The sequence below is a fragment of the Gadus chalcogrammus genome, chromosome 9, assembly GCF_026213295.1.
Source record: "Gadus chalcogrammus isolate NIFS_2021 chromosome 9, NIFS_Gcha_1.0, whole genome shotgun sequence".
Taxonomy (NCBI): domain Eukaryota; kingdom Metazoa; phylum Chordata; class Actinopteri; order Gadiformes; family Gadidae; genus Gadus; species Gadus chalcogrammus.
In genome coordinates this window covers 702,502-728,738 of record NC_079420.1, presented here as the reverse complement: position 1 = coordinate 728,738, position 26,237 = coordinate 702,502, and the positions used below count along the sequence as shown (strand labels likewise).

General features: G+C 45.6%; 1 protein-coding gene across 4 annotated transcripts in view; it reads left to right on the top strand.

Annotated features, from left to right (window-relative positions):
- The first annotated feature begins 4,352 nt into the window (after nt 1–4,352).
- The window catches only part of ripor1 (RHO family interacting cell polarization regulator 1), a 46,448-nt gene continuing 24,563 nt past the window's right edge, over nt 4,353–26,237 (top strand). The window contains exons 1-2 of one of the 4 annotated variants that reach the window (XM_056598992.1): nt 4,353–4,459; nt 4,765–4,889. Coding sequence is in view for 2 of the 4 variants with exons in the window: in XM_056598990.1 (XP_056454965.1) it covers nt 16,275–16,305 (31 nt within the window). In the remaining 2 variants the exon portion in view is untranslated. Of the gene's footprint in view, nt 4,460–4,764; nt 4,890–12,216; nt 13,092–16,130; nt 16,306–25,157; nt 25,513–26,237 lie in introns of those variants that run through there. The other 3 variants (XM_056598993.1, XM_056598990.1, XM_056598991.1) reach the window with 3 other exon arrangements.

Genomic DNA, 26,237 nt, shown 5'->3' with positions numbered 1-26,237 from the left:
CCATAATACCCCCCCCCCCCCCCCCCCCTTCATTTTTTCCTTTCTCCCCCCTGATGTCCCCATTTTATATTATTATTGCTGTTGAAATATTGTCATTGTTTTGTTTGTTTGTTAAAAACTTTGGGTCAACCCTGATGTGGTTTTTTAAATGTGGTATATAAATACAGTTGACTTGACTTATCAAAAGTCTGTCTGTCTGTCTGTCTTTCTTTCTGAAGCGCCTCAAAACGTCCACTCCACATTTAAATGATAGTAGTCTTTCTCATTGTGTTTTCTCTACAGCCTTTAACTGAACAATTGCACAATAAACGGTCAAACTCTTGACATGATAAAATTATTATTTAAATCCACAAACAACATATGTGTCCAGGGCATATACAGACTGGGACCAGAAAATAATTACTTTCTCTCCATTGAAACACATTCATATTTTTGGTCCCATGGGCTCTAACGGAAGGGGCGTGACTTCACCACTCTACTATTTAATGGAAAGAAACAAAACCACCTAACTATTGACTACTAGAGTTTTTTAATGTAAAATACAATGGCAAAATGAGACTTATAAATTTGAGACTAATTTTCAGTAGATTGTGGCAACCCCGATCCAACTGGGGGGGTCGAACCACGCCAGCTCCGCGGACAGGTAGTCCGAGGGAGGTATGTGCCGTTCAGCGCGGCGGCGCAGGAGCGCGCATCAAGCGCACCCGGGCAATCACGGACATTGAGATCACCTGGGTGAGGGAGACGGCAGAGGCGACCGAGCACGCACCAGACGGGCGAGACAGTCGTGTCGGAGACGCAGTAGGGGGAGAACGCACCAACCCGTAGGCTACTAACGCCAATACGCTTCCCCCCAGGACTGAGCGCCGTCCACGCAGCCAGACCAGGACCAGAGCCAGAGCCAGAGACAGACCCTTTTTACCCCATAAGAGGAAGAACTTTTGTTGTCTTTTGTTCTACCTTTTTTACAAGTGAGGTGAACGAATAAAAACCGTTCACCCGCAACCCTGTTTGGAGCGTCTCCTTTTAAATTCCCAGCCGCCGACGATCGGGGTTGCCACAAGATTCAAAGTAGGATTTCAGAGATGGATTGTTTGTTTGCTTGCTTTATTGTATTTTAGAAGTGGTATGCCCACTGTGCTTTGCCAATAGGCCCATGATCTTGTAGCAAAGTATTATCCATGCTGTTGCATGTCCTTTCCACTAGATGGCAATGAAGAAGCTTAAAAAAGATCCGGGGCTTTAAGTGAGATTCGGGGCTTCAGTCCCTAAAACCACCCAGTCATCACATTGTATTTGTATTTTTATTTTTAAGCGTAACAGTGGCATAGTCATGCCACAGTGGCATTGTTTTGATTACAGGGGACGTTTCTATGGCTAAAAGTAGAAGAAAATTATAGTTATCAAAGAGCGCGCGTTCCAACTGCACCGCCTGCTGGCTTGGTGCAATGCTCCCTTGTGCCGACCGTGCCTTACACAATCGTCTAGTACACCGCTAACGAAGTGCTGTGCAATGACTTTGTTTTATCAAGTAGGCGACCACAATAAAATGTGTTTTTTGTGGCATTACCAAACAATTTCATACCGTGACCCATTTTGTGGATGTAGGCCTACCTTTGGCATAGACGCACCAAATAATTTGGGCAGTAAAATATGTTTAGGCAATACGTTATCGAGTTAAACATTTCTCCATGTATATTGTTGACGTATGTAGTATTCCCCTTTCAGTCTGCGAACATATATCAGATGAAACAGACAAGGCATGCATGTACTATACTCTTTTGTTGTTTAGTTGTTGCCATTCAACCACCCCTGCTGAAGGATCAGAAGAAGACCCCGCTTATAGGGAGGACAGAAACCCCCCACGTTGGACCCCACTGCATTGACAGCAGGGATGAGTGAACATAACGCACGCTTCTTCATGTGTCTTCCTCCCGCTCCGCTCTCTAGAACCCTAATATAGTGCGGTTCTGTTTCTGATTTAATTAAGAAAGTGATGTGAATGTATTTCTGCAGTGGCCAGTCTAAACAGTATTGATTCTCCGCTTTTACAGACAATTTTGTTTTACCTTTTCTAGTGCTGGAGTGCTTGTGTTTACTGTTAATGGCCAATTCCCTTGGGGCTAAACCCCCTTATGCGTAAAAAAAAATAAAATAAAGATGCTAATATGTCCATATAAATATGCATTTTAGTTAGGGTTATAAATCAGGGTGTAATCGGCCTATCATCCCGCCATCGAGTTGTGCACGACATAAAAGACAACATTACCCGCCCCCACCTAAAGCATATATTATATAGCTTATATTAAACATGCATGTTTGAACTGCTTTTATAGCTGTCAGGCGGGACAGCTTTGTGACCTGTGGTTTAATCTATAACTCCCCCCGAACACACACACAAACACACACACACACGGAATTGGAACGCGTCAATGGAAGGAGGTACAGTGGCGCCCCCAAGTGGTGGTCAGGGGGGGGCACAGCCGCCATGATAATGTCTGTTTACGTGAGTTGAGGCTCGAAGGGAGTGGTTGTTGGTGAGCCTGATCGCTGACCCTGCAGCGACAGTGAGGAGTAGAATTGGTCCTTCATGACTCCCCCAGCTTCTGTCGCTGTCCTCTGTGCTGAAGTCTCTCCCCAGCCACTGAAGGGCCGTGGAAGGCTGCTCTGTCCCATCAGATCACTGCAAATACGTGCAGACCCATCTGGCTTGTGCACCAGTGTGGCCGGGCTGGGCCAGGTACCTCCATCACCCCCCCATAGCTAGCATCTTCTGCCAAGCGGCAGGACCCCCATCCTGAGGACCACCAGCCCCCCAGCCTGAAGACCCCCAGCCCCCCAGCCTGAAGACCCCCAGCCCCCCAGCCTGAAGACCCCCGGACCCCCAGCCTGAAGACCCCCAGCCCCCCAGCCTGAAGACCCCCGGACCCCCAGCCTGAAGACCCCCAGCCCCCCAACCTGAAGACCCCCAGCCCCCCAGCCTGAAGACCCCCAGCCCCCCAGCCTGAAGACCCCCAGCCCCCCAGCCTCAAGACCCCCAGCCTGAAGACCCCCAGCCCCCCAGCCTGAAGACCCCCAGCCCCCCAGCCTGAAGACCCCCAGCCCCCCAGCCTGAAGACCCCCAGCCTGAAGACCCCCAGCCCCCCAGCCTGAAGACCCCCGGACCCCCAGCCTGAAGACCCCCAGCCTCCCAGCCTGAAGACCCCCGGACCCCCAGCCTGAAGACCCCCAACCTGAAGACCCCCAGCCCCCCAGCCTGAAGACCCCCAGACCCCCAGCCTGAAGACCCCCAGCCTGAAGACCCCCAGACCCCCAGCCTGAAGACCCCCAGACCCCCAGCCTGAAGACCCCCAGACCCCCAGCCTGAAGACCCCCAGACCCCCAGCCTGAAGACCCCCAATGTAAGACCAGTGTAGGTGGATCTGTGTGGAATAGTCTCAGCCCAACATTTAGGTAGTAGTTCATTGCATACGTCTTCACATGCAAAGTGGTTGAACAAGTTGTCATAATATGTCAACCATATTTCTATACATTTCCATTGCATTTTTCTAAATCTGTCCTGAATCTTGACTTTCTCTAATGAAGGGAAACGTGTGAAGCGTTAGATCAACCAACATTGCATTGGGTCCTAACATGCTCTTCTGATACTGACATCGAACATGATATCTATGGACTTATAACATGAGCCCCTCTCATGGTGTCTTAACATTGATAACTAATACTGACACCTTATATGGGATGTATTGAGTTCTAACATGGACGAACTTTAAACATTGACACAGGACAGCTAAAATTGGGCATTTTTGCATTGACTGTTAGAACAGATATTATCTTTCGTTTCAACAAAGACTGTTTTCTTAATTGGAGCAATGAGCCTATACTTAAACTAAAAAGGATGATCAAATATGAGTTGGACACTAGATGGCGTATGTTGCTTATGCACAAAAACAAAAACGTTAGTTTGTTGCTCATTCATGACAATTCACATCGTACAATATCCAACCAATCAAAGTAGTCCTGAATAACGAATAAATCATCTATGAAAAATAAATAAAATAATCACATATTGTATCCTTCGACCTATCATATAGTAATCGACCTATTTACGTAGCCTATTCTACATCATGAAATCACCAAATAGGATATTAAAAAGGAGCGTTCAATGCTATATTTTTGGATTGAAAGAAAACGTAAAAGTTTGGATGATATCAGCATTACATAAAATATGATCACTAGTTTCAAATGTGATAAGGATGTGGCGGGCGGGGGTGGCAGAGAGACGCCTTGTCATCCTTGCACTGGCATTTGAGAACAAGGCAATTCCCTCGCCACCCGCCTTCATAGTGCTCTTAAATACCACCCCCTGATCTAATAGTTGACTACACATTTTCTCGGTTTCACTGCTCGTCACTGAAACGTAAACGGTCGTTGACTCGTGAAGATACCGTAGATCCCAACGGTAACTGAAACACAATGGTTTGCTTTTGAGACTTTGGGAGATAGGCCTACTCGTGTCTTCAATTAATATAGATTGTATTATTATGTAACTTGTAGGCCTAAATTAGCTGATATCAGATGCCTTACCTGTATTGATATTGCACTGTTTGAGGGTCAGGCTGATTAGCAGTAGCAACTGCAGACTTATTTTGTGTAGAAGTTTATCTCGGAACTAAGCCAAATAGTCGTTCATTCAGAAAAACATATTCTTCTGACTTTTTTTCCTCAATTCTCAACACCTCGCCTCTGGTTTGTTGCTTCTCCTAGTAAAACAGCTGATCATCTCTACGCTGCTGGCAACACAGCTGCCCCAAACTTCAGTCGTGCTCGGCGGAGTAGGATACGCCTTCCTGCTCTCTTCTATCACGTTGCCTGACTACTTTTTCACAAAGGTAAGAAAAAATATATGCTTTGTTGAGAATGCATTTCAAATCAGTTGTGTTTGGTGAGATACTTGGTGGACATGGGAGCTTTGAAAGTGAGTCCGCGGCGCGAAGTTTTGATCTGATGTTCGTCTGATCCGTGTTCTGGTCGATGCTCCACCGTCATATTTTTTTGATCTTGTTTAGTCAAACTGCATGTGGTCAACGGCATTGGCCTTAATAATAACGTCATTTTTCATATTCGGATACACCTGCGTTATAAGTCTGTCCTCTGCCTCCTTGTTTGTTGACACCTGTAGGAATGATGTAAAAGTTATTTTTGAGTTAGTACAACTACGTCGTCGAAGTAGTTGTACAGAGAGCTAGATGTAATCACTTGATTTATAATAATGAATTCATGAAAACATAACACACACACACACACACACACACACACACACACACACACACACACACACACACACACACACACACACACACACACACCGCTGAATCCTCCCATTTGAATGGTGGGAGTTTCCCTCCGCACCACTCAGAGACATCCCCTGCCTTCTTCATCGTCTCTGTGTCTGCATACGTTTACAGTCATTAACTGTACTTGCTGTGATTAATGGGGACTGATCCCATCTAGGGGTAGGGTAGGGGGGCTGTTTGGTATGTGGTGTTATCTGACAGTTTGTATGTGGTCTTCACATAGAACTATGCATATCTGTGTTTGAGTTTCAACCAGAACAAAGTGCACATTACAACTCCATTACTGGAGAACTGATACCTCTACTACACATTCAGTTGTAGATGCCTGCTTTCTCCAGTTTGGGCATACTTGCTTTTAACTATACTTTCAACAACTGTTTAAGGTCTGTTTTTGTAGATGCTAAGAATGTTTGAGGGAACAGAGGCCAAGGAGAAGAGTGTTTGGTTGGTAATCAGTAAAATAAGACCTTTGTATATGATTTTAATAGCACCTTTTTAAAAAATACATTTAGAAAGTACTTTAACATACACAATAACATTTACAAGCAGGGAAACAAGACGCAGCAATGTTGTCATTGCTTATCTAATCTAATCAATTTTAGAAGGACGTGAAAATCCATTATAATCAATAGACAAGATAGCAGAAAAGATCAGACAATGGTACTTGCTTGTTCATGTACAAGCACATTGTGTTGAGCACAATGCAGTTCAGCAACAGTGGTTGACCCTACATTTAGATCAGAGTTTCAGTTATCTCTAGTCACCCATTAATTGGTTCCTTTGTGTCAAGGTAAAATCAATAGTCTAAAACTATATCCTTGAGGACTCATTGCTTGAAACTTATGTTGTTGTGTTTGGTTTTGACACGCTGTTCCATCGGCACTTTCAGTTTTACTATGAATCACAATATGATAGTTTTGTGACCCCTGCCATAGAGAATATAGTCAGCTTAAAATTGCATACCACAAACTATCTTGTACTTTTATCTAGTTGGAATTGTAATGCAACAGCCGATGTTGTGCATGTAGACTGGCGCACAATGTGGCTGATAAGAGGGCCGCCCGTGTCCAAACGGGATCAGGGTGTTTGTGTGCTCTGTGGGAAGGGTGGGAAGGCATGTGTGGACGTGGGCTTGTGCAGACTGCTAGCAGCACACCCGTTGGGTTGTGTCGTGCAGACTGAGAGCATTAGGAGACTAAGGAGAAGACTGATGATCATTAGGAGACTAAGGAGAAGACTGATGATCATTAGGAGACTAAGGAGAAGACTGAGAGCATTAGGAGACTAAGGAGAAGACTGATGATCATTTGAAGGAAACAGACATTTGAGCTGTAGTGCACTGAGGTCTGGTTGATGTTACTAGAGAGAGAGAGAGAGAGAGAGAGAGAGAGAGAGAGAGAGAGAGAGGGAGAGAGAGGTGTTTTCCAAGCCCTGTGTGTGAGAGAGGTCAGGAGAGAGAGAGAGAGAGAGAGAGAGAGAGAGAGAGAGAGAGAGAGAGAGAGAGAGAGAGAGAGAGAGAGAGAGAGAGAGAGAGAGAGAGAGAGAGAGAGAGAGAGAGAGAGAGAGAGAGAGAGAGAGAGAGAGAGAGAGAGAGAGAGAGAGAGAGAGGTGTTTTCCAAGCCCTGTGTGTGAGAGAGGTCAGAGGAAGGAGCGAGTGGGGCCAGAGTGTGTGTGAGGGCAAACAACAGCCATGGATAGGAAGCGGACAGAAACTGTTAAGTCATCTACTATGGCTAATGTTTAATTTTACCAGTTGAATGGTTTGCCATGTTGAGAAGATGGAAAGAGTTTAAGCGTATGGACTTGGTCTTATCATCAATATCGACGCAACCAAGCCTTTCTGCAATGTAAAAAAAAAAAAATATGTATCACTCACGCATAGTCGATCAATGACGTCATCCATTAACCACAATATAGCTGTTTGATGATGAGGCAGAGCTGTGGTGCGGCCGTGTTGACTCGGCTAAAGTCTCCCACTAACCACTGCTTTGCTGCTGTCTCCGTTGGTTCCTGGACTCTTGGCAAAAGAAAATCGCTCATCCTTTAAAGAAGAGTTGGCAGAGGAGAGTCTTATTGTTCCAGTGACTGATAGTGATCATAACAGACCCAGCCTCTGTTGGTACAGATGGAGGGAGAAAGAAAAAGATCACTTCCTGTTTCCCTGGCAAAAGTGATGCGTGTGTGCGTTCGCGTGTGTCTCTCTCCGTCTCTGTGTCTGAGTTTGATCCCGTGCCACGGAAAGGGAACATTGTGCTGCCTAAGCAACGGGACTGTTATGCAGAGTGGACATCACAGGGGATCCTTTCAATGAGTCTAGCGCCGCAAGGAGCATCCAAGTTCACAAGCTTCGGCTGTCACGCAGCAACATCAGGGTCACCCCGACCCACTGCATTGTTTCATCAAGAGAAGATAGAAGATGGCCCAATCCATTAACAGTACTCTCTGTAATGAAACCTACGCTCTGAAGTCTGGATGTCACTGGGGGACATCAACGCATTGTTTGGCTCTCCTTGTTCTTGTTCTTCAAATTTCAGTGTTCCCTAAACTATGCCAGTTTAAGGAACACAATCTCAATTAAGTATTGAATTCAGTATTTTGAATAATGAGACCGATATCGTTTAACCCCAGGGGCCGAGGAGTACCCAGTACCGGTCTCCAGACGGCCAGGGGCCGAGGAGTACCCAGTACCGGTCTCCAGACGGCCAGGGGCCGAGGAGTACCCAGTACCGGTCTCCAGACGGCCAGGGGCCGAGGAGTACCCAGTACCGGTCTCCAGACGGCCTGAGATGACACGAGCGCTTATGTTCTCGGTTATCAAGATTTTTAAAATATGAATTGACCATAGAAATCTAAAGGACATTCATCTAGTTAAGGTCAATGTAGGAGGCACGTGGGTGTGCTTTACAAAGACAGGAAGTCAAAGGTGGTCCTTTCCTGTGTGACTCTTGCTCTCTCCTGGGTCATTTCCGCTGGCATGGCCACAATGGGTGCACATTTCCTTGCTGCTCATCTGCCCATGTGGGTCTTCATCCAAGTCTGTGATGCGGGGAGAGAACTGTATACTGGTGAACTCGTACCCATCCAAAGAGCCAAGCTGAGGCCACACAGAACAGAGGTGGGCGCTGGTGGGAGTCGGTGGCCTGTTTGAGATGTGTCCTTATACGCTGCAAAATGCTTAGACTCATGTTGATGTCCCTTTTTGGTTTTAACTGTTCGCTTGAATAGAATTGAAAAACAAAAAGGAGATTCACTGCAGGCTGAATCTAACCAGTGCATCTTCAATATTTGTATTAACTCGGGGTTAAAATCCAAATTTACACCAATAAAAAACAACAACCGTGTACACATATTATCCCCCGGGGCAGGACCGTGGGACTGCGGGGGTAAGGTACACAGTGGGGGGTAAGGTACAGGAGGTACTGTATACAGTACCTCCTGTATACAGGGCCCAGAATTTGGTGCTACGGCCCTGCCCACAGGGGCTTCTCCTAAAGTTAATGTTATTCCAACTCCAAATGGTACCAGACGCAGTACCGCATCATTCCACAGGAGGGCGACCCATAACAAGGACCAAGTCAACAATAATATTCTTGTCAATTCGCGCCCGTCTCTCGTCAAATCAATGTCGTACCTCATTCATCGCATTTTAAACATGGTTTGTCCCTTACGTTTTAGATGTGCAGCATAAAGTCTTGGATATGGCATTGTTCCCTTTAGATTTAAGACGTTTTAAAATAAAATTGTCATAAACATTTTAATACATTTTAAATATTTATTTCATTTTGTATGCTGCATTCCCCCGTCCCCCTTATGATTTATCAGAACCAATATGTTGCACTACATGATTTTTTTTCATGTGGAATTTTGCATTCATCTTTTTTATCTTTAAAGGTCACGCACATTTTATCGAATAGGTTTCGTGATCAATATGCAGTCATTGTATATCGACCCACCAATATTGTATAGCATTCTCTTTTTAAACCTGGTACTTCTCTGACAACTTCTATCCTTTCAATGCAGCCTGGCTGTCTATGACCTTTCCTCCCCTCAGTCAAACTTGGGAGGGGTTTCATTCCCCTGGGTGTCTTGGTCCGTCCTCTGGCTTATCTTCTCCTGGACCCTCCTCTTTCTTGTCGGCCTTATTTCCCACCCAACCGGCAGGTTCCAGTAAAGATTCATATAACCCATTCCTTATCTGATCTGAATATGTGGATCAGTGTTCCCTGACTCTTGAACGGGATCACAAAGTAGGCTGCGGTTAACCTCTTGGTTCACTCTCTCTGGATCTCTTACTGTAAGGTCTGCCACCGCCTTTCCTGGCCCGCCTGGCCCGCTTCTTCTGACATGTGCTAGCTCCTGATGTTTCCCAAACAAGGTGAATGACCTCTTTCCTAATATCTCTCTTTACATCAGCACTTCTATTCCTTCCTGAAGCCCCTGTTCGGACTCTGGCTCACGCTGTCTCTGTCTCCTTCCTGAAATGTAATTGCCTTGTTATTAAGATTTCAGTTTATCGTGCGCTTGTTCTCATTGCCGTGCAGTGGCTTAGCACCCTGTCCTGATGCACTCTTGGCCATTCCCATCACGTATCCCTTCTCAACCTTTATTTACTAGAAATGGTTAATGCCCTCTGAATATGGGCTTTAAGAAGAGATGGAGAGAGCAGGAGAGAGCAGGAGAGAGCAGGAGAGAGCAGGAGAGAGCAGGAGAGAGCAGGAGAGAGCAGGAGAGAGATGGAGAGAGCAGGAGAGAGCAGGAGAGAGCAGGAGAGAGCAGGAGAGAGCAGGAGAGAGCAGGAGAGAGCAGGAGATGGGTGAAGGGAAATGGGATCTGTGACATAGAACCCTAACCCTAACCCTGGTAGATCACTTGACCTCCCTTGAGAATTGGTATTTCCTCACTTCCTGTCCTAGTTCACCTCCTGTCATTTCTTCTGCTGATTGTTTTCCCAGTCGTGACCTCCCGTCTTCCCGTTTACATGTTTTATTGTGTTCATTGCATAATCAATTGCTGCAGACATCTTATTTCTTCCTTTATGTCCGACCTTATCAAACAGCATTAATCACTGGGAGGTTTCTAGAACGAAACTCGCGTTGAGTTGCCTGTTTGGGTCACATGACTAAAATCCTGAATCCATGATGGTAGGGGAGGGGGGGGGGGGGGAGGGGGGGGGGAAGGCTGTCATTCATGAGTCATGGATTGTATGTTTATTATATAAATATTAAAGTTTTATCCTCCAATTATTTCAGCTTGTATGTACACAGATATTAAACAAAACAGACCCGTATCCGTCCGTAGTGATGCCGATCTAACTGGCTGACTCAACACTTTGTCATGTCTGTAGTCCCTGACCCACGTCTTGTGCTTCATACACTCACTGTGCGGACATTCAGAGAACTTTCTGAATGGATGTTTGCGCACAATGCCTCAATCAAAAGAGTTCATCAATGGGTACCCGCACACACAAACACAAAAACACAAAATTACACACTCCATGGTTATTTTATTATGGTAGTGTGCCATGAATTTGTACAATGTGACTCCTATCAGCTTACAATTTAACTTTAAGTTGAAACCAACTGCATTAATATTTCAATTCACTTATTGGACTATAAAAAGGTCACTCACTCACTCACTCACTCACTCACTCACTCACTCACTCACTCCCCCCCCCCCCCCCTGTACCGGTCCAGTACCTGATGGAGGGTCCTTGTGTGTGTACATTCCTGAAGACAGATTAGTGTGAGTCCAGCTCTGGTGCATGCAGTCCATGGGTGCCTCACTACACTGCAGCCGGTTGCATAATGTCGGGAGCAGTGACATTACAATCAGCCTGTTGTCGGCTGTGTAGATGGATACTGTGCCCATATGAATGAGTGCCACTGAACGCACCACATCGTATACAAACCCTGTGTGTACCTCTTTTTGATTTGTCTGCTTTGATTGATTGTTACAATCAGCACTGGTTAGCACAAGGCTTTACAACACATTTTACTTTAGTACACACACACACACACATACACACACACACACACACACACACACACACACACACACACACACACACACACACACACACACACACACACACACACACACACACACACACACACACACACACACACACACACACTAGTGGTCCAACTTGAGGTGGGCAGGCGGCCTCACACACTTGTCCCTCCCCATTCATTGCATGACCTCACCCAGCCAGGGTTGCCTGGGTAACCGGCTATTCATCTTAGCGTGGTCTGGCATAGGCAGTGTCACACACACTTACCCTGACAACGGTGCAAGAGAAGGTGTGTGTGTGTGTGTGTGTGTGTGTGTGTGTGTGTGTGTGTGTGTGTGTGTGTGTGTGTGTGTGTGTGTGTGTGTGTGTGTGTGTGTGTGTGTGTGTGTGTGTGTGTGTGTGTGCGGAGGGATGGGGCACTGAAGCAAGACTTCTATTATTGCTGAGTGAAGGGAAATACTTTCTTTCCATAATCGTTTGGTCACACTATCTCCCCAGAGACCCGAGATGGGACAGATGGAATAAGGTGTGTGTGTGTGTGTGTGTGTGTGTGTGTGTGTGTGTGTGTGTGTGTGTGTGTGTGTGTGTGTGTGTGTGTGTGTGTGTGTGTGTGTGTGTGTGTGTGTGTGTGTGTGTGTGTGTGTGTGGGTGCGCAGTAGGAGAAGAGGGAGATTAGAGGGAGGATAACATGGGGGCAGCCATTCAACAGGCTGGTGTTTATAGTTTGTGTAAAAAAAATTAAAAAAAAGTGCTCCGGCCCGAGCTTGAGTCTATAATCAACCCTCCGTGATCTATCTTCACCCAACGTCAGACAACCACGCATCATCTCCATCCATCCAATTGTTTCCGTGTGACCCGTTCAATGTTATTAAAACGTTGTATGATAATGAGCCACCACTTTACCCGCTGAACCACTTGCCGCCGACCGCCCATCCCCCTACCCAACCCCATCTAAATGCGAACACCCTCCCGGAGAAAGAACCAGAGATAAAGAGAGGGAGAGTCGGAGAGAGAAAGAGGGAGAATCAGAGAGTCAGAGTGAGTCGGCGGGTTATTCATTCATCGTCAGGAGTTTTGCGCAACGAGACGACACTGCTTTGTTTAGTGATTTGCTGAACAAGGGTCGCATTTCAGTTTATGTGTCTTGGAAGGACGTCTTGCACCGGCTCGGACCGGACACAATCCGTCGGACTTTGAGTGAAGCAGCGTCCGGAATCTCAGGACTCCCAATTAGTCAGCTGCAACCTTTTGCCCACAAGCGCCTTTTGACACCCCAAATATTTAGCGCGCCAGTATAGCGACATTATCGCAGTACCGAAACCTCTCTTTAGATAGGTAGGCTACGGCGGTTCCAGAAGAACTGAGGACGGCTTATTCCTAGGTCTCTCCTCCAGTCTCCATTGCAGCTTTGGAGATAAGGATTGCAATTGGGAGGGGGTGTGCGCTACTCCTCGGTTGACAGAGACACACCGAAACACACTGTGACACACACCTCACACAGACCAGGAATTCTGTAGCCCGGTGACCACATTTGGGGATCTACTTATTTCTAAGAATATTCTTCGACGACGCCAGTAACAGATGGATACGGATTACGGATCCGTGCGCTGAGCTGCAGCACCGATGAGCCCGCGGGACACGTAGAGACTTTGCTGCACCGTTCTGACCAAGAGTTTTCATCTGAAGTGACAACGAGGGAGAGAGGACATCCTCACCGCAGCAATCATGTATGTTGGTTGAATATATTTGTCACATCTGTTTCTAGCACGTTCAAGTTCGCTTTACATGTGAGACTATCTAGGCTATAAGGATTTGTGATGTGGGCTAATTTACAATGTAGAAAAATCACCCTGTGGAAAATAATTGTGGCTGCCTAAAAAAAGTTGTTGGGATAAATTTACCAAAAAGGGGCGAAATAATGTTTTAATTTAGGTCAAGATTGCTTTTTCTTGAAATAACACTAATTGTCGCGTGTGTGTGTTGGCCTACCTGTGTTTGTGTGTGTGTGCGCGCTTGCGTGTGTGGGAGAACGCACACATGGCTATCTCCTCATAAAGGGTGTATGTGTGTACAGTGCAGGGCAGGCCCGTGCAGTCAGTGATTCTGACTCTTTCTAATCACGCACGTCAGAGCAAAACACTCATGTAGGCCTACTGTATATTAGCAATAGACGCTGGACTTGAGTCATACATTTGAGAGGTCCAGTTGACAGACTTTTAGAAAACGGGAGCAAGTCCCAACAGAGCCGTGATGCAGGCGCTATCTCTCCATCTGTCTTTTGTCTCATGGGCCAAACCCATCCGGTGCGTCTCGGGCCCAAAGGAAGCTGAACTTTGCTACATTCTTCACGGAATATGACTGGACATTATTACCGTGTATTCTCTGTGCAGAGGAAATTACCTACTCCACGCCCCAGAATCCTTCTCTATATACCTCCACCCTCTCCGCCAGATCTCTATTTATAAGTCCTGCTTCACCATGACTCAATGGGTTGCTCTAATGGGCTGAGAGCCGGCTCCTTTCAGTGGACCTCTGGACACCAGTCCCAAAACCCCTGGCTGTTCCTAGCCAGGCTTTGCCCAGATCAAACATTTTCAGAGGTTGGGACACCACTGGCAACACGTGGCACTCTGAACATTAACTGGTGTGTGTGTGTCTGTCTGTCTGTCTCTCTGGTGTCTGTCTGTCTGTCTGGTGTCTGTCTGTCTGTCTGTCTGTCTCTCTGGTGTCTGTCTGTCTGTCTGTCTGGTGTCTGTCTGTCTGGTGTCTGTCTGTCTGGTGTCTGTCTGTCTGTCTCTCTCTCTGTCTGTCTGTCTGTCTGTCTGTCTTCCTGTAGGCCTTTCTTCAGGGCCTCGTAGACCTCGTCCAGTCTCTCTGGTGTGTGTGTGTGTGTGTGTGTGTGTGTGTGTGTGTGTGTGTGTGTGTGTGTGTGTGTGTGTGTGTGTGTGTGTGTGTGTGTGTGTGTGTGTGTGTGTGTGTGTGTGTGTGTGTGTGTGTGTGTGTGTGTGTTCGTTTGACGCTTTTCCATTTTAATCGAAGCTGTGGGGAAGAGGTGTTGTTCTTCCGGAGGTCGTTGCCTATAAATTAAAGCGTAGGTTGGCTGTGGTGGCTTCAGCTGGTTAACAGAACAGCGTCCGGTTGCTATATCCATTCGGACTGGTAACAGCTCTGAGTGGGTCTTGCCGAAAACAAAGATTGACAGCATTTCTGACATTGCTTGAAAACAAAGTGTGTGTTATGTGACTCACTTACTCACACAAACCAACATTAGATACGGTTGAACACTAGCACACACACAAACACACAACTCTTACAACAATAGTTCCTTTTTAACCTGTCCTGCATCTGAGTGTGGGAAGACAGGTACCCTCACAAACACATGCATACAAACCCACATGCACAAATACGCAGGTGACACACACACAGACACAAACACACACAAACAGACACACACAGCAGGTCTGCGTGTGAACAGTAGCTGCTTTGTGCCTGCTCAGGGCTGAGCAGATGGGAGCAGAGCGCTCTGTCAGAGGAGTTAATTCAGCTAATGATCATGTGGACGCGGGCGTCTCACGGAGACAGCTTCCCCATTCCCACCCAGCTCCACCATCGCTTCTGGACTCTCGTCTATCGATTCCACCCATTCCCCCGGGAGTGGGTCTACCGCAGCCGTCGGCCGATGAGAAAACATTCAATTTGTGTCATATGCCGGCAGGGGACTGGACACAGGATTATTGTAGAAGGTTATCTTTATTTGTTTTGTGTGTGTGTGTGTGTGTGTGTGTGTGTGTGTGTGTGTGTGTGTGTGTGTGTGTGTGTGTGTGTGTGTGTGTGTGTGTGTGTGTGTGTGTGTGTGTGTGTGTGTGTGTGTGTGTGTGAAGGTATCGCTCCCCATACATACCACAACAAGCCGCGTGCTCTCTCTGAAGTTAATCACTTCCTGTTGTTGACTGCACTTCCTCTAAAAAACGACACACACACACACACACACACACACACACACACACACACACACACACACACACACACACAGTTTATAAGGCCATAAGGAGAGTTGAGGAGCTTGGCTTTAGGGTGCTTGGGATGTTTTTAATCTATGTTAAACAGGCTACTCCAACCTACTCATTGCTATGCTCAGTTTACTTCAGGGATACCCCTATGATATTAAGTTGTACCAGACAGTGGGGCCTTCGACAGTGTCGAAAACATATGCATACCGTCATAGATCTCACTGCATGAATACTAATATATATATACCTCCTCCAAGATGATGGAGCCTGTCTCTCCCCACACAACACATTTGAACACAATTTGACACACCTGTGGACATTTAGTGTTAAACTGCACTCGTATGCTGTTCTCGTTAACCGTCTGTCTGGAGATGGGTTTGTAACATTGACAAACACATTACTTTGCAAACTTTGGCTTCATAATGGATGTAAGAAGCAGTGAGTGGAGAGAGCAGTCGTAATGGTAGCCAGTCACACACCAGCAAATGGTCCGGCTCAATCACAGTTATTAACAAGGCAGGAAGACGACTAGTTTGGACTGTGACATGACTTGAGATTTGGTGTGTTTACAACAGAGAGCTGTTATTAGTATGGATGGCTGCACTGGAACACACACACACACACACACACACACACACACACACACACACACACACACACACACACACACACACACACACACACACACACACACACACACACACACACACACTGTCGCTGGCCTCCACTTGCTCCCAGGTAAACAAAGTGTGTGTGTGTGGAGACTGGTTGCACAGGTAAGCTCTGTCCAAACACAAACAGAAGTGGCCTAACGGGACAAAGTACAAAATGCTTAGCAGTGCAAGTTAAACCCGCACTGGTCTCCCCCAACGAGGACGACTGCCACTGCTCCAGCTCAATATGTTTCTGTTCCCCGTCCTCCAGGATCCAGGTAAATAGCATTGTACTCCTCAACAGCAGGCGTTGGTATGTGTGTATGTCCTCCATGCCTAGCCTAGTGCTCTTCTCTTCCCATGGTGGTTGGAAACGTGTTTAGAGCAGTGGTCTGTGTGGTTGGCAACAGGCCTAGCATGGCAGTGGGAAATGTCTGTCCTATCGTTGCAGTCAGAGCAGTCTTCACTCAGACGTGTTCATTAACTCATCTATTTATGTCAGCACAGGAGAGGGGGGGGGGAGGGGGGAGCGCAGTTTTATCACCAACCACACTGCCTCTTATTATTTACTGATTATTTATGATTGCAAACCAGGGAAGGGCTCAAACCGTTACCTGGTGCTAAATGTGTTTATAATTCTAACACACAGCAACTGTGAGGTCTGAAATATGAAGCTACAACTCCAGTGAGAGTCCAGTTAACAGATTACTATACTCGAATTCAACATCTGTCTCTCTCTGTGTCGCCCTCTTTCTCTGTCTGTCCTTGTACCTGTCTGTCTCTTTGTGTGTGTGTGTGTGTGTGTCTCTTTGTGTGTGTGTGTGTGTGTGTGTGTGTGTGTGTGTGTGTGTGTGTGTGTGTGTGTGTGTGTGTGTGTGTGTGTGTGTGTGTGTGTGTGTGTGTGTGTGTGTGTGTGTGTGTGTCACCTTTTTGTGCGCACATGTGTCCCTGATTACATTTAAGAGGGCAGGATAGTACAGTAACTCTGTCGACCCCCAATACCCACAGCCTTGTGGAGAACCCTGTGCCCTTATGTCTGAAATAACCAGTTGTTGTCCTATTCGTCTTCAGAATTCAGTAAATGTACAGTTCATGCTTTGGGCTTAAAGATCATTGTGATGCAACTTAAGGGACACCTCAAACATTTCCCCCAATATGCACGCCATAAAAGGTAAAAGGAGATGTCAAACCTAGTCTTAAAAGGTGTTTAACATCGAGTAGCAAAAAACATTTGTTTAAGAATGTAACCAAATAATTAGTCTTTAATAACAGCAGTTTATGTCCAATTGGGCCTGAACCTGTCATCCCTCCCACCACGGCTTACAATACCAATGTCTGGCCTGATAGTAAAAGGTCAGATTGTCGTTGTGAGGCTTAAGGCTTGCATCTCATCATAAACATCTCAAATGTAAGACCTTAACTTAAACATCTATGTTGTAATGGCTCTAGATAACTCTTTCCACCCTAACCTAAACACCTCAAAGGCATGTAGATAAACCAGACGGTGAGAGGACTGGGAGGAGCTGGAGGTGTTTCTGCTAGTCCTCCATTACACCACGTCTGTCTCAGCCCAGTTTCTGCTCCGCAAATCTCCCTTTTCATAATTTGTTTAACTTGGGTCCGAAAAATGGGTCACAAGATCTAATTAATAATTCCTCCAGAATTATTAGAATCATACGCAGACCCAAGGAGAGAGACTAAAATGCAGCAGTCAGAAATAGACTGGACTTTTAATGAGATCCATCACCATGGACCAAACCTTATTTAGCAAGGTCCCAGAACGACAATCTAAAACGGTGGATGGGAGCTGGTGCTTAAGATAGTACTGCTGTCATGTCTCTTTAAATATTAGTATATTGCTCTAGTCTGTAAATATCACGGACCCGTTTTACCCAAGATATCGCTTACCAGACTACATTATTATGGTAAGAAATAAAGACCTGTTTGTTTCTTCTCCAAATAGACTGCTTCCGGCTCTCACAAATTATAGTGTTGTCATGTTCACAGATTCTCCACACATGACAGTGTGGAGTCTTTGGTGTGAGGCCGAGGAGCGGGTATTAGATGAGTTATGTCCAAGGCCCAGCTGCATTTCACTGATTAAGGCTCTCATGGATTAGGGCTGTTGTCATGGCTAGGTGATGACACGTGTGTGTGTGTGTGTGTGTGTGTGTGTGTGTGTGTGTGTGTGTGTGTGTGTGTGTGTGTGTGTGTGTGTGTGTGTGTGTGTGTGTGTGTGTGTGTGTGTGTGTGTGTGTGTGTATACCATGCTGGGACTTGACACTCGCATGACGCATTAGTGATGCTGTTGTCCCTCAAGAACTTATTTTAGCCTCAAAGACAATAATCATTGATGCTCCCAGACTACTCTCTTCAGCCAAAAGTACAGACGTGTGTATTCCGGTTCATATTCGAAGGTCGATCCCAAAAAGAAACCACGTTGTTTTAAAGGAGCCCATGAAACATGTCTGCAGCAGAGGCTGTATTTTATCGCTGGCTTCCTCTGATTCAAATCTATTTCGGACTTGAGAATTGTAAAACAAGCATCTCACCCGACACATTCGTGGGCTTTGGGCTAAGGACACAAGAATCCTCTTATATTTATTTAATCTCACTGACTAATGAAGGGCTATTTATTTTGACATGCGATAGAGAAGGTTATGTGTCTCGTATGTACATTAACTTGGTTAATTCATGGAAGAATATCATCAGGGCGAGATCAAAAGGTTTCTATAGTTGGTTATTACTATTTATTACTGTAGGTGGTTAATAACGTGTTCTATGTGTATGAACTATATTATTATTATGTTATTATTATGTTGTATGTATTGGAGACACTTCAGACACATCTGAAAGCCATTAGCCTACACTAGCTAACTAAGCTAGTGGTGCTCAAGTGACAGTTAAGCTGCTTATTGGCCAGCTGGAGATTACCCTAGGAAGCAGGGGTCAAATACACACACACACACACACACACACACACACACACACACACACACACACACACACACACACACACCTCTACACCTTTGTACCGTCACCCTGAGCATCATGTATAACCCGGTCCTGTATTGTTGTCCATAGTGTGCAGTAGGAGGACCGTACCGTAGGGTGTCATCAGTTAGATTGCCTGCAGGCTGCAGCGCTGCGTGACCCACTGGGCCAGGGGAGCGAGTTCCTGCTGGCTGGCAGCTACTCCAGTCCTCCATATGTCTGGGGCTCCTTAATCCACTCAGTGAAAACAACGCATCGTCCTCCTCCCGCTGGCAGCGTCTACACGCATGTCCCGAGAACCTACCTGCAGCCCGCCATAGTTCTGTGTGTGTGTGTGTGTGTGTGTGCAAAAACATGGCTGCTCCAATAAAAGTCTGCCTAATGTGGGACTCAGTTTTCGACTAACTCAGTCACTGCTGTGCCTTGGGTTGGGCTGGAAAAATGGGAGAAAGTTGATCAATTCAGATCCTTGATTAAGGATTTGGGAGTCCTCTGCCCACACTGATGTTCGTGTTGAAGCATGTCGCCTGTGGTCCACTGTGCAACAGTGGTGGCAGGAATCAGAATACAGCTAAAGGTTGCGAGGAATTCAACGACGTTTCAGCTACACGGAGTGCTTGACTGTCTTTGTGAGTTGGACAGCTGTGCCAGGGATCAAAGCAGTTTTCCAAGGCACAATGAATATTACACATTATTGTTGAAATGTAGCATGGGCATATGAAAACTAACCTTCACAAATAAAAGGAACCATATTAGCTATATAGGTAATCTGTGAGTGGTGTGTTTTAGAATGCTCCAGATAAGCCTAAAGAGGTATTCAACTCTTATTCACTGCCCAGTACGAAGTCTGCCAGTCTGCTCAGGCCTTCTAACTGCTAAAAGTTTCATGGATTTTGCTATTATGAGATTCCTCTTTTATTCTGCATGTTTGTATCCAACCACTTATTTTTGTGTGTGAGTGTAGGAGGATGGGGGGGTGGGAATGATTGAGAGGGCCTAAGATACTCTATGTTAGTAGAGAGCAGGTACAAGAAGATTGTATACACGATGAAAATACTACTACTGTGTAGAGGACTGGGGGCTGAGCAGAGGAGACGGGGAGCTAAACGACTGCGGGAGGAAAGGGGAACGATAACCGGAGCAGGGTAGAGATTTGTGTTGAACCCAGATATTTGCTGACAGTGTTGGACTTTGATTCTACAGTGTTGTAAAATGGATTCATCCTTAATGGACCTTTTTTATGAATCAGCCAAGACGAACCTGTACTGGCATTTTTTTCTCGCACTTTTTAAGGGCCTCATCAATCTTGAACTTTTGAAAATTGTCCAACCATGACGCTCCCTTTGGACTGAAGAGGCAGAGAGAGGGCACTGACCCAAGGAGGCCCGATGGGAATGCAACCACTTTGAAGTTTTAAGGCGGAAAACGGAAGTTGTTGATTAATGCTGTATCCGTTTCTGTGTGTCTGTGTGTGTGCATTGTGTCTTGTCTCTGTACTTTGTTCCCTTTAAGGGAATATATGCAAATAGTGTCGCAAGAGCTGTGTATTGAACCTAGAAAGAATAATATATAGTATATTGTTGGAATCTACTTGTAAAACACAAGTTTCTCTTTCAACCCTTCTAGACCAAGTTGGTTTTGTTTTACTGCTTCCAACAGTTCCCTAAATTTTATATTACTGTGCAATATGTATAATGTTTCCTGCACATTATGCAACCATATAATGTGTAGGAAACCAGTGCGTTTGTGTAGGAGGGTATTTAGTACATTTAGCCCTAGAATTTGCTTACTAATCTGTAGGCAGGAGTTCATGGGTTCTAATCTCAGCCAGAGCAAGACATCAGGGTTTCAAGACAAATGTAAATGCGTGACTGTGCAGGAACGGATTGGTGCAGGACAAGTTTTGTATTATTCACACATGCACTCACACATTTTTGTGTCCCAGCCAGATAAAGCCAGTCCTTTGTCCTGCTCCATGCGGTGGTCCTTGTTTCCAATGAAAGCTGCCATTCTGTCCTGTCCCTGGTCTCCACAGATAACAGGACATGATTGGTGCTATCAGCTGCAGCCATTCACACAAAGCGCTGCGAGCAGGAGCTGCAGAGCGGAGCTGCATACGAGCAGAGGAAGGCCTGTTGGGTTGGCCTTTAAAACCGTCATGCTGGCAATAATGGTATAAAAGGGTCACTTCCTTAGATGATTAAAGCCCAAAAAGTTAAACTCCACGCTGTAAAGGAATACAATCGGGTTATAATGGTAAAGCAACTTTCCTATAACACACAACCACTACTTCCGGAGTTTTAAGTATCTTTAAACGTAGAGGTAGATTGGAATGGTATATTGCCAAACATATCACAATCATAATATCTACGAAATGACAACATATCGATAGTCACTATCATAATATCTATGAAAGTGAGAATATCCACACCATGGATATATATATATATATATATATATATATCCATAGTGTGCTGTGCAGGCCTGCCCCCCAGAGGTGGCCTGTTCAGTAGGAGACAGACTGGTGTCCCTGCTCTCCCAGCGCTGGCTGAAGGGATCAGAGCCGGTACTCACGTCACACCCACCTCCAGGCTCCCTCGGCTCCTCTCAGCCTCGGGGGGCTTTCTCAGGGCGTCTCCCCGTGCGTGTGTCGATCTTGCATTGCTTTTGATTTTGTACTTCGCATAAATCCTGTTTAGATTTCCCTTTGCCTAATCCATTCAAACTGAGTGACAACGTAGACTTAAGCTCATTGCAGCTACATGGGAGATGTAGTCTTCCCTTTCACAGGCACACAATTCATTGGATGAATTTCACAAACGTGTGTGATGGTGGCGGTCCCTTTAGGCCTTCTTGTACTCCTCATGTAGATTACACCAGGGTGTTCAATCATATGCCAAATGGATTTAATCTACGAGGAACGTTTTTGCCACTTTCAGTTTTCGATATTAACGTAAAGAAAAACGTTACGTTTGTAACCTCTTTGACTATCAGCACGGACGGCGGGTCGTCTTGTGGACATTGCATCCGATGGAACACTGAGGATGGCGTTCAGAGAAAAAATGCTTGACCGGCTTCTGGGTTCTCATCCAACCTGAGCTGGCTGAGACTGCTTTGCAAGTGTTAATGCCGTTTTCAACTACTTACAACTGTGAAGTTGGATTCGCCACGCTGGTTTGTTTGAAAACCAAGCAGAGGAACCAGATCAATGTAGCCCCCTGTATGAGACTGACACTCCAGTGTGGAGCCAGACATTGAGTCAGTGATGCAGCAGCAAAAGCAACAGCATTCCTCCCATTAGTTGTTGACTGCTGCTACCTGTAAAGCTTCTATGCTTATTTGAATTGTGACATTTTTATCAGCAGTGCTAAAGTTCATAGCTTCACAAAGATTTGATTCCTATTAAAATGAATTGTTGTAAAATGATGAAATGATGAAATGATGAATTCACATTGAGTTCACTCTGACAGTTGTATTTCAATAAATTCTCTTTATACAACCAAAGGCAATAGCTCTGAACAAGATTAATATGAAACAGTAATTACACATAAATCTCACAAAAATCAAGGTCAAGTTATTTTGTAGAAGCCTAGCCTAATTTTGCTAGTATCCTATTTATTACATATTTTGTATTGTAATATTCTGCAGACATAATTCGTAAAAAAAAAAAAAAAGCTGGCTGGTTAGCTGTCCACAGATTTTTTTTCTTTTATGATCAAGTGGTCCTTGGTGTGAAAAGGTTTGAGACCCCTGCACTAGCAGTTATGCCGAGCCCTCCCAGGTGACCTGCTGGTGAACCAGGCCAGGGTGACCGTTGGTTGGAGTCTGGCCGGTGACAAACCCCTGGAGGTTAGCCCAGGTGACCTGCTGGTGAACCAGGCCAGGGTGACCGTTGGTTGGAGTCTGGCCGGTGACAAACCCCTGGAGGTTAGCCCAGGTGACCTGCTGGTGAACCAGGCCAGGGTGACCGTTGGTTGGAGTCTGGCCGGTGACAAACCCCTGGAGGTTAGCCTAGGTGACCCGCTGTTTGAGTCTAGCTCAGCTGGGTACTGGAGAGGTCAACAATCGTGTTTATCACTGCGAGTAACTAATTTAATCTTTAGGGTTGATGTGTGTTTTGTAGTTAACGTATGGCGTTAAACAGTTTACACATTTAACATGTGAATGCACTTTGAACTAATGCATAACTGGTTGGGGCAAAATGTCAACTTTTATTTCCTTAATGAATGTTTTGAATGATGTTCATACGGTTATGTGTATTCCTCAGCCTATGTTTTCTTGTCCGTTCTATGCTGGTCTCTGTATCAGTTTATCATTAGTGCTTTAATGTATGTTGCATGTTGCTGTTCACAAAGCAGTTAGTGTCAGCACATATTGAAATTAAGAGTATAGCGTACATTTTTTCATGGACACTCTTATAATTGACCTTTGTCCACAATCCACGTAACACAAAGGCGTGGAAGGCCCACACCTGTATCACAGCTAATGCATACAAGTGCCTCTCTATACTATGGGCAGTTTATCATGCTTTGGGTATTTTTCATTTAAAAACGTAACATTGTGATACTGTTTTACATCTGTTTTATAACTAACACCTAATTTGCCATGTCTGTCTTAAAGACATTTGTAATCTAAAGGAGACTCGTCTGTTAAATACGATGAAAAGACCTTAGACTCTCTTTGCACCTTTTTAAGGAGCTACACCTCTGGAACTGGAAATCGTTTTAGTATAGATGTATGTTGATTCATTTAAGGTTTTTTTGCAAACCCACCTGACTACAATGATGTCCATTTTATTAATACATCTACGACTCCCACCCCCCCGCTGTCTACCTCCCAGCCTAGCTATGTAAAGTAAAAGGAAGAATGCAGAGTGGGCTGTAGTTCCACCCTCTGCTCAGCCCCCTTGCTATCCTTTACGCCTTCACTTACTCCAGAAAGACCATACACTCTATGATAGCACTCATCCTGCACTGAGATAGGCATTCTGTCCTTTGTACATGCTGGTGATGACACGCTTTCCACTGAGGAATTGGATCTTCTTACATAGTTGGCATTCTATTGCATTCGTATATCAAAGCATTTGGACATTTCTTGGAAGCATATCAAAGCCAGTGAAACTCCTCACCTGCATTCCACACATGCCATACCACAGCTTGTATTTTACCAGTGCCCTTCATCTTTCACTTGCTGAAGATGACCAGTTCTACAGGTATACTGGTCTGTTCACAGTAAGGATTAAAAAGGGGATTGCATGTATTCAAATAAGTTGGTGTTTTCTACTAAATAGAGGGCCAGACAGAAAGGGAGGAGACATAACAAGACATAAAAGAAACTGTTAAACTTAACTGGGAAAAGTAGGAAACCCAGCGGGAGCACGGTTGGGGCCCATTGTCTTAGTTTGTTTTACTTGAAACGGTTTTATTTCCTGTCCTGTCTCCTTCTAATTCCCTTTCCCTTTAGAAATATTCTCTGGTCTCCAACCGCCCCTGTCTCTCTGTCTGTCTCTGTCTCCATGGCGCTGCTTACTCATTATTTGGCGTCTCAACAATCATTCCACATTGCTCCTCTGAACTAATAGCTAAATTAAAAGGAATTGTTCTTCAAATCCCCTGCTCTTGCCAAGTCTTTTGAAGTACAACCTACTGACCTAGCCTATCCAGTGTGTGTGTGTGTGTGTGTGTGTGTGTGTGTGTGTGTGTGTGTGTGTGTGTGTGTGTGTGTGTGTGTGTGTGTGTGTGTGTGTGTGTGTGTGTGTGTGTGTGTGTGAGACAATATGTTGCAGGGGGGTCCTGGAGCGAGGGAGGGGCAGGAAAGGGGCGTGATGTCAGCGAGGAAGAGGAGAGAAGAGGAAGGGGGGTGGCGGGTGGGGGGGTGGGGGGGTGGGTTAGGCTTCATATCCTCCTCCCCTCCTTCAGGCCTCCGTCCTCCTTCTCCTCATTTCCTCTCGCTCAGCCTGTAGGTCCTAGACAGAGGGGGAGACAGGGAGACAGAGGGGGAGACAGGGAGACAGAGGGGGAGGCAGGGAGACAGAGGGGGAGGCAGGGAGACAGAGGGGGAGACAGGGGGAGGGAGAGAGAGAGGTGGGGGAGAGAGGGGGAGGGAGAGAGAGAGGTGGGAGAGAGAGGGTGATGCTAGTGGTCATAGACGGCCCTCACAAATAAACAAGTGAGGTCGTTGCAAAGGAAGTGTGGAAGAGGAACGACGTGGGGAAGAGGAACGAGGAGGGAGGACAGATCTTCACGACCGCAGGACAAGGAACTGAGAGGGAGTGGGCACGAGAGAGAGAGAGGAAGTGGTGCGCCACAGAGACGCAAAGTAAACTACACCGAGTCTTGGGAGAAACGGCTGATTTCCCAGAATTCCTCGTGTCCCTCTGCCCAGCTGACACCCTCTGTGAAGAGGGACCTAAACTAATCATCGGTGTTGTTGTTGTTGTTGCGCTGTGGACTTGTCCGTGTCCGGACAGACCATGTACACTGGATATGGAGGTATTTATCTTTTTCAGCTTTTGCTTACATCTGCCGTACCCAGTTTAGCGATGCGGGGAGAATAGCAAAGTAAATCAAGTGTGTTTATTTGTGTGTGTGTGTGTGTGTGTGTGTAGGAATTCCACTATGCAGCTGCAAGTTGAGACGAATGCGATAAAGTCTCGCCAATCTGAATCATTGGGAAATTGGTTTCTCAATGATCCTGGTTTTGAGCTCATTTTAAGGCTCTGATGTCATTAAGTAATTTTACCATATCCATCAATCAACAGATTATTAAAACTCTTAGTATGAATATTATTAAAACAAAATTACTTAATTACTTTTTATTAATAAAATAATAACTTGACATATTGTGTAGAAGTCAACGCTTTTCAAAATCTCTCCTGAAGAGCATTTACCGCCATTGCATACTTGATTACCCTACCTATCGCTAATGTTTTCTTTAATATAAAGTGTTTTATGGTCAAAAAAATAGGTACTTATTCTTGGCTGTTTGATGCATCATGGATAGTGACAGTGGTATAACTTGGTAGAATGTAACTAGAGTTTTACAGTGAAGTCGAGGCTATCTTTGGCTCTGAGGTGTGGGGCCGTAGGCTGAAGGGGGCTCTTCCTGGCCCGGCCCCCTTCCCCACTTCCTCATCCTCAGGCCAGCGCTGGTAGAGGGACGGGCCCTGATGCTCTTATATCCTGTAAAGGATTATATATAAACACAAATGGTATGC